The sequence below is a fragment of the Tinamus guttatus genome, unplaced genomic scaffold (assembly GCF_059628265.1).
Source record: "Tinamus guttatus ecotype Peru unplaced genomic scaffold, ASM5962826v1 Tinamus_guttatus_pri_ptg000711l, whole genome shotgun sequence".
In the NCBI taxonomy this organism is placed as follows: Eukaryota; Metazoa; Chordata; class Aves; order Tinamiformes; family Tinamidae; genus Tinamus; species Tinamus guttatus.
In genome coordinates, this window is record NW_028289245.1 from 600446 (window position 1) to 608515 (window position 8070).

At 40.5% G+C, this 8070-nt stretch overlaps 1 protein-coding gene across 1 annotated transcript in view; it reads left to right on the forward strand.

The window, feature by feature from the left end:
• The window catches only part of MSH3 (mutS homolog 3), a 57636-nt gene extending 50450 nt beyond the window's left edge, over nucleotides 1–7186 (forward strand). Inside the window, exon 14 of the mRNA XM_088536987.1 lies at nucleotides 6983–7186. Within this exon, the coding sequence (XP_088393113.1) occupies nucleotides 6983–7174 (192 nt within the window). The 3' untranslated portion in view covers nucleotides 7175–7186. The remainder of the gene's footprint in view (nucleotides 1–6982) is intronic.
• The last annotated feature ends 884 nt before the right edge of the window (nucleotides 7187–8070 follow it).

Consider the following 8070-nt stretch of genomic DNA (forward strand, 5'->3'; position numbering starts at 1 on the left):
ACATTTTGACAATTTGTTTTAGATAAAGGAATAAGTGGATATAAGGAGAGCCAACTTGTAATTTATTTGGATGGTATAGCACAAAGCTTCATCTGTTGGAAAGTCTGAAACTCAGTTCTTGAACATGTTTTAGGGCTCTAATGTATTAGCATCATGCACGTGGAGAGATTTCTGAATTTCGGTGAGTTGTTACAGAGATCCAGCCTTAATGAAGTATATGAAAAGATGCTAAAGATGCTGAAATAGTCTGTATCCACATGATACAGTTGCGATTTCAAAATAAGTGGAATTCAATAGTTCCCTTTTTAGTGGTTTAACTCATTTGAGGGTGAATGATCCAATATAAGGTTTGCAGGGCTCTGTCTTCATTTCATGCAGGATTGCTGTCTTGTGCTGCCTTGTTCATGCTAGGCTCTACCTGCCTGGTCCTTGAGGAGTCCCTGCCTGCTCTAGGTTGCTCAGTCTTTCTCAGCTCTACAGCTGCTGTGTAGGTGGAAACATTCAAAGTTCTTGGTTTTTCTTGTGATTCTGGATTAAGAAGAAATTGTAGTCTGTCTCAATACAGCCACTGTAATATGAGAATGTATGCGTGTGGTTAAACGTGTTGGAAAGAAGCTGCAGGAGTGGAGAGGTGCTCCAGCAGAATCCTTAGGAAGGGTATATGGGGCAGCAAAGAGGCCTCTTGCTTTAGGCATCCAATTTGCTCTTGATGAGTTAGCTTCCCTTACTAAAATCTTGCTTGTTATCCACTGTAGCATGCCGTGGACAGTGCCCAAACGGCCGAGTAATCCCTGTATTTCCTCAGGCCTGTGAGGAGATGACACTGTCCCTGAAAGACAGGGTCTGCTTCAAATGAAGTATTAAAAGCAAACTCAGGGAAACGGCTTTTGTTTTCTAGACAGTGAATGAGTATTGAGGAAAAAGGTCTTGCAAAATGTGTCGCGTATGTGTGTATAAATATATGTGTGTATATATAGATATATATGTATGTGTGTATGTGTATGTGTTTATATATATGTCTTCAAGAAAGCTACATGGCAGGTTTTCATGAGTTCTTCAGGATGTCCAGTGAATGTTGCCATTTCTTGAGGAGCCTTTCTGTTAACTCCAGATGTCCGTGTCTCACATGTTCACACTATCCTCTTTCACATCTTTTGCAATTTGCATTCTCTCTAAGGGATCCAAAACTCTTGGCTGTGTACAGTGGGCATTTAGCTAAAGTTGTTCCAACTCTGGTGGATTATACACCCTAATCCAGGTTTGTTAATCCAGTGTCAGATGCAGGAAGAAATAGGTGAATGTAAGAAGTCTTTGATTTTTCAAGCTCTTTAGATTGCAGTGATGTTAGTATTTGATGTGGTATGGAAATCTCAAAATCTCTGACATACATGGTGAGGCCTAGATTGGTGCCAGTAATCCAAGAAGGCAAAAGCAGTGCTGTGTTTTGGAACTGATCTTGCAAGGCAAAACATCTTTATGGGAACTATTGTGGTATGGGAACCTATCGCTGTAGGTTTTCCCTATCTGGCTGTTACCTTTGAGAATAAGTCCACTGATGATTTTAATTTGGTAGCATCATTCCCTTCATGAGCTCATGTTATCCCAACCCACAAAAACACACAGCTGATCAGGTACTAGCCGTCTAGGATGACTAGGGTGTTGCACTACCAAGCTCCAAGTTTGCCCCAGCCTGGAAAAGGGACCATGGGGATGGTTTTGAGACAAGAACAACGTTTCTGTTGCTATGGAGACTGGAATTAATACCAGCACCAGCTCCTCTTCTCGGTTCCTGTAGCTGCAGCCCCTGACAGGCATTCTCAGCTGCAGGACGGCTTGGCCCGTCGCCGGCGCAAGGAGAGGATGGCTGGCGCTGAGGTGTTTGGGGAGCCCTTGGTAGCATTCGGAGGGCAGCTCGAAAGGCAGGACTGAGACACAGGGAATTGCCAAGAGCAATAAATAGTGCCTAAATAGAGCCTGGAGCAGAAGTGGATTTTTGCTGGGAGACACATTGGCTCAGTGTTTCTCTCTTTTCTGTAGCCAATTCAGCCATGTCCTGCAGCCCTTGGAGAAAGCCACCAAGAATGCCATAGTTTTTTTTTTTTTCTTTTTTGTTTGTTTTTGTTTTTTTGTTTTGTTTTTTACTGTACATTTCTTTTTGCATGCTGCATCACAGGATGCTGGAAGAAAAAGAGAATGGCAGGATCCTGCTTTTTCCTCTAGGTTACAGTGATGGCTCCTTACCTTTCCTTGGTATGCAGAGTGGCAGAGGAGCAGTCAGAGGTCCTGTGCTTGAACTGCTCTGAAAACCAGTCCAGGATAAACATGCCATCGGTGCCTTTATGAGCATGTTCTGTAGGGCCATTCTGAGGTTGCTTGCTGGTCTCATGCCATGGTGTTTCAGAAGAGAAATATTTATACAGACTTGATCCGTGAGTGTTTATCTTATTTGTACCCTTTGTTCAGTAAATATTATTTTTGAAAAAAGCTCAGTCACCAAAGCAGTGGGCAAGAGTCATCATAATAAAAGGCCTTTAAATAATAGAAAACATTGAAGTAAGCTATTTCATTAAATACTTAGGCAATGGGTGATGTCAGTAATCAAACCTTCCCAGGGCATGTAATAAAATGGTGTGTTCTGCTTCTCACTGAAGCCCTAGGGTGTCCCTAGCTTGGAGCGCCTCGGCACGCGCTGCAGCTGCAGCAGAAACCCCCCGGGCTGTGAAGTGGCTCCTTGATGGGCTGTAGCCCCTTGTAGCTGTTGCACAGCAGCTGGTTGCTGTCCCCAGCCCCCTTGTAAGATTTGCCTCCTAGCTTTCCAGCGAGGGCCTCGCTGTTCTGCCGGAACCTCTTAGAGGGGAAGGGTGCTGTCTGTGGACCTCCAGCGTGTTTAAAGCTTTTCAGACGAGCTTACACACCACAATGATGCTGAAAAAAAATGCTTCCTCTGAAAGATAAGTTTGATATTTTAAGTAAACTGTTGTGACTTCATAGGACCCTAACATCCTGATACTTCCAGCAAACAAATGCTGTCTTTCCATTTATTATTTTATTAAATCTCTACCTGTTATGTATTCCCATGAAATGAATTACTCTTTGTATAGAATTCTCCAAATAAATTTTCCACAGCTAACATGTCTCAATTTGCAACGATTTTTTTCTTCCATCATCCCAGTATGTGCACCAGTAACTTGAAATAAAACATGTTTGTACTCTTTTAAAGAAATCGCATCACAGATATTTTTAGACTTATTGCAATGCTGAATGTTCATTTGAACAAATTGTTCGCTGTTAAGCTGATTAATATAAACAATCTCATAAAAAAGTGAACATAGTAACCTTAAAGTGAAATACCTTATTTTTTCCTAAACTGAAAATAGTGCCCTCGCCATACTAAAAGCACAAAGATACTAATTCCATCTGGAAAAAGGTGGTAAATGCAAGAAGCATTTCCACACACCCCTGTTTTTTAATGCTTGTAGCTTAGAGCGGACCCTGGGTCTGAACTGGAAACCATTTCAGCAACGCAGGCAAGGTCAGGCCGTGTTGGGTGCTCGTGGAGCAGAGCTGCTTGGCTCGGCGGCTGTGGGCCCCTTTCCCACATGCTCCAGCTGAGCCATTCTCCTTTCTGCCAGGGAAGCTGCTGCTCGAGCTGCTGGTTGGCACCTCTGGCAGCTCAGAGGCTGTTTGTCTAGTGCCAGTGGAGCTGTAGGTAGCATTAAGGACATTTCAAAATTAGCTTCTAAAAATAGCGTTGAATAAGCTTGTGAAATTTTTTAGTGAATGCAAGACTAGTAATCCTGCTTTACATAAACCATTTTACTGTGTTTTCAAGGTTCTACTTTGTACTGAAGTTACATATCTCTTCTATAAAGTTGCTTAGGATTTAACCTGGACCAGTCCCACTTGAATGCAACCTTGCTCTTCAGTGTTGTTTTTATGCATCTGTTCCAAGTTATCTATTTGCTTAGGTAACGAATTCAACAGCGGAGCCATTAAATTTTAGATGCAAAGTCCTGCAGCGTTACTAAAACTAAGCCAGAGGAAACAGTAAGACTGTGAACAAGCACAAGGAATGTGTTCATCCTCTCTGCTAGGAACGGTGTGTTCAACAAACTTGTTTTCACTAAAGCACCAGTTTGCCTTTTGATCATGATGGTTCAATCAGTTGTATTGTATTTGACTTGATGCACAAGCCTGGATTTATCCTTTGTGTAGCCTTTCAGACCTTTCCGATGTACTTTAAATGCTATTGCCAGATTTATGGCTGCATTATTTTGTTTTATTTTGGTGTCACAGCTTTTATAGGATAATATAAGTAAGTTCCAGATTATCAGAAAGATGTTGATAAATTGCAGCAAACGCAGGGGAGAACAAAAGTTTTCATGAGGCTGAGTAATGGATTGATCTGTGAAGAAAGATTAAAAGATTAGAGTTTAGTTAAATTGATGATTAAAAGGAGAACAGAAGGTTTAGAGATAGCTGAAGGGTGTTAACACCAGAGAGGCAGTGGAATTACTTAGTGTAATACAAAAGAGTAAACTGAAGATACTGAATTTAATTTAATGGAAGGAAAATTTGGGCTATCAGACAAAACTTTGTGATGAGATTTAGTGCTTTATGGATTCGTTTCTGAATGGAAGTGGTGAGCACATTTCTTGGAATATTAAAAATATTAAAAGATCAAGACTAGACAAAAAAAAACTTATACAAAAGAACTGAGCCGTTTTAGGGAGACCATTTAATAGGTCTTTTCTGTCTTTAACTCTATGGATCTGAAGGAGTAGTAATCTGATTTCCAAAACCTTTCAGAACATAGTCTTAGCTCTCTGACCTTTTGAAATGTCAGAGAATGATTAAACTGCGTATTTTTCTAGTAGGTCTGTCTGTCTTGCTTGGCCAGTAATGATGAGCCTGTTCTGTGGTGTGTGGCTCTGTTTCAGGTTTGCTGGAGAATATCTAAAAGACTTTATGATAACTTCCGATGCATATACTCACCTATGTGATAGAATATATTTTAAATACTTGGGAATGTTTTTAGTTTGATTTTTTGTTTCGTAGCCTAAGTGAACACTGCAAGTACCCGTAAAAATTTTTCTTTCTTTCCACCGCTGGTTACAGTGCTGTTTTCAATAAAAACAAAGTTAAGGTTTTAGATGGATGCACTTGAATTCCCCATTTTCTGATTTTTCGGAAGGTTGGTTTCAGCTGGTCTTCATGTTCTGAAGAACAAGTAGGCATTTCTGAGCCAACTTATCTCAGGACTAACATGTCTGGGGAGGGAGAGGTAATGTTTATTTCCAACCTGGTTTTTTTTTCACTAGTACTTGCTTCTATGTGTGGGAAGAGGAGTTAGCTACAACCTTATAGATGGGAGAATTACTTCGGTTCTTACATAAGGGCATGGGAAGGAAAGAGAGAAACAAATTTACTTCTGGAGAGAATAAGAGAAAGGATAATGAAATAAAAAATTACGTATTTTTTATGAAAAGCTGGTTCAGTGACAAATGTGCCTTGCAGGGAGTGCAGGACAAAGGCACCTTTCTTTGCAGTATATCCTGCTGCCTTCCCTGCATCGTCAGGGCAGGTGAGGAAAATAAACTTATTTTTTTCAGTGTTGTCAATCGAGAGAGGAGTTCAGAAGACTGAATGCAAACAGCTTCTGCAAATCAGTAACTTATGAAAAAAACATCAGCCTAATGATTTATAGACAACTTTTCCCAAGCCTTTTGAAAGTCCTGGAGTCCAGCTGAAGTCAGCAGAGTTTGAAGGTGTAAAGCATCTCAGAGGACTAGGTTTGCATTTGGGATGCAAATGCAGTGTTGCACAAATGCAAACTTACTCCTATAAAAGCGATTTCAGAGAGAGAATGAATATTGTCCAATTTCCATGTGAGGCATGAGGAATTTGGGTAACTGCGTGTTGAATGGGAAACTAGAAAGGGGGAGGTAGCAACATAGCAGGAGGTAATTTGTTTTGTTGTAGGACTGTTAATTGCTACCCAAAGCCCATCCCTGATGGCTAGTTCTTGAAATTTAGCCAAAGGTAACAGTCCCTGCTAATTCTGAGGGGAAGAATCTGATAGCAAAATATTTAAGCTGCATCAGAAGTAAAAGTAAACAGTTTATATACGTTAAAAAAAAAAAAAAAGAAAAACAAAACAAAACAAAAAAAGGACCAGAGAGAAGCGTTCCAAAGATGCTTCTCTGCCAAGTCGCTGCTATAAAGGAACCCATATTTATTTTTCCTACTCTGTGGGCATTGGGAAGCAACCTGTGAAAGTGCTGAGAGTTATTTCCCTTGGCTTTGAGAAGTGCTCCAGGGGATTCCTGTTCAGTGGTACCCTGGCCAGCTGCATACAGGAGACAGGAGAATCTCTTTCATGCTTTTCTCGTGAGGAGAAGGTGGAAGATGAAGACCAGGATAGTGACTTCCTTACCCTCAGTTCCTTATCGAGAAGTGTGGAAATGCCCAATCCTGTGGAGGTACTTGGATACCTGGGATAGGGTCCGTCTCATCCCATAGACCTGGGTGTAATCAGCCAGAGCCTGAAGTTGACAATAGCAAACAGCCCTGTAAGCAGTGACTGATGGACTCCTGTTTCTGTGTTGTTTCTCTTTTCTTTCCGTGTTGTTCCAAAACCCTCCCTGACCCTACCCTGGCTTGCCAAGGACGTGCTTGTCCAAACTGCAGCTGAAGATGCAGATGAGAGCGTGCAGATGCCCAGGCCTCCATAGACAAGACATGGACTCCTGCAATGCTCAAACTACTTGCTATGTGCATTATTAGCCCATTTTCTTCTGCTATTTATTTTGTCTGCCATGTATATATTAATCCAGCAGCATGAATAACAGAAATTTATCCTCAGGTATATCCTACCTACAAGGGCTAAAACAATTAGCGTGTCTTATTAACTTTCTCAATGTGGCAAGATGCAATGAAAATATATACATTGTACTGATTCAGACATTGTTTCCCTTCTCAGTGTTCAACACAAGAGTTCTTCTTGATAGTGAGCACCCTGTCTCGTCTGGAATTGGAAATTCAAGCTCTTGTTCCAGCCATACATTCTCATGTGAAAAGTCCTCTTTTGCAAAACACACTGTTGGAAATTCCAGAACTTCTCACCCCAGTAAAACATTATTTAAAGATACTTAATGAAGAAGCAGCCAAGTAAGTAGAGGAAACAGATGAATCTTCCATGCCTCATAAGTATTCAGCCGCAATGCACTCAGTGTTATAAAAATTATGCATCTTGTTTTAATACATCTTAGTTTAAATGTTTTTGATTTTATATTTATGTATGTACAGTTCCTTGTAGTTAGACTGTTGTTTTCTGCAGTTTTTATTATTAGTTTTGAAAAATTAAACAGTGGAGGCAAGTATCTAGCCTGGTGCTGTCTGCCCAGTTGTCTTGTGGCAAGTAGGTGCTTATGATCTTGGATAGGAGAGCTGAAAGTATGGAGTTTGTATGCCCTGTTGTCATAATTCTGCCTTTTCTTATTCCAACGAAATATAGTGCAGAAAAGAAGAGGATGCAAGATTGAAATAAAAATGTATTATAAGGCATAATGTCTTTAAGTACTTAGTTATATACAATTTTTTCTGAAGAACTAGTGCCTCCATTATTACCTCTAGATCCTGCTTCTAAGCCCAGGAGGAATAAGGTAGGAGGGAAAAGATGCAGAACAATGAAGCAAGAGCACGAGTTTTGTAAGGGGGAGATGTATGAAAGCCTTTGATGGACAGGTTTAAGAGCAGGATCTTGGGACCAGTAAAAGTCAAAGTCTTTCAGAAGAAATAGTATAAAATCATCTAATAAAAGATTCTTTCATGGTGCTGTGCACAGGGGAAATGTGTTTGACTTGCACAGCCAACCTTTATGAGTACTTGACTTCACAGGTTTTTGATCTCCTTTCAGCGTAGCTTTGTTTATATAACATGTGGAAAGGATGTTCTGAACACAAAATGAATGTCATCAGCTTTATGTTGAGATCTCCTAAGCTTTCTCGCTGTGAGCAAGTTGTATTTAACTTTCTTGAATGTTTCTGTACATGTAATGTGATTACCGTG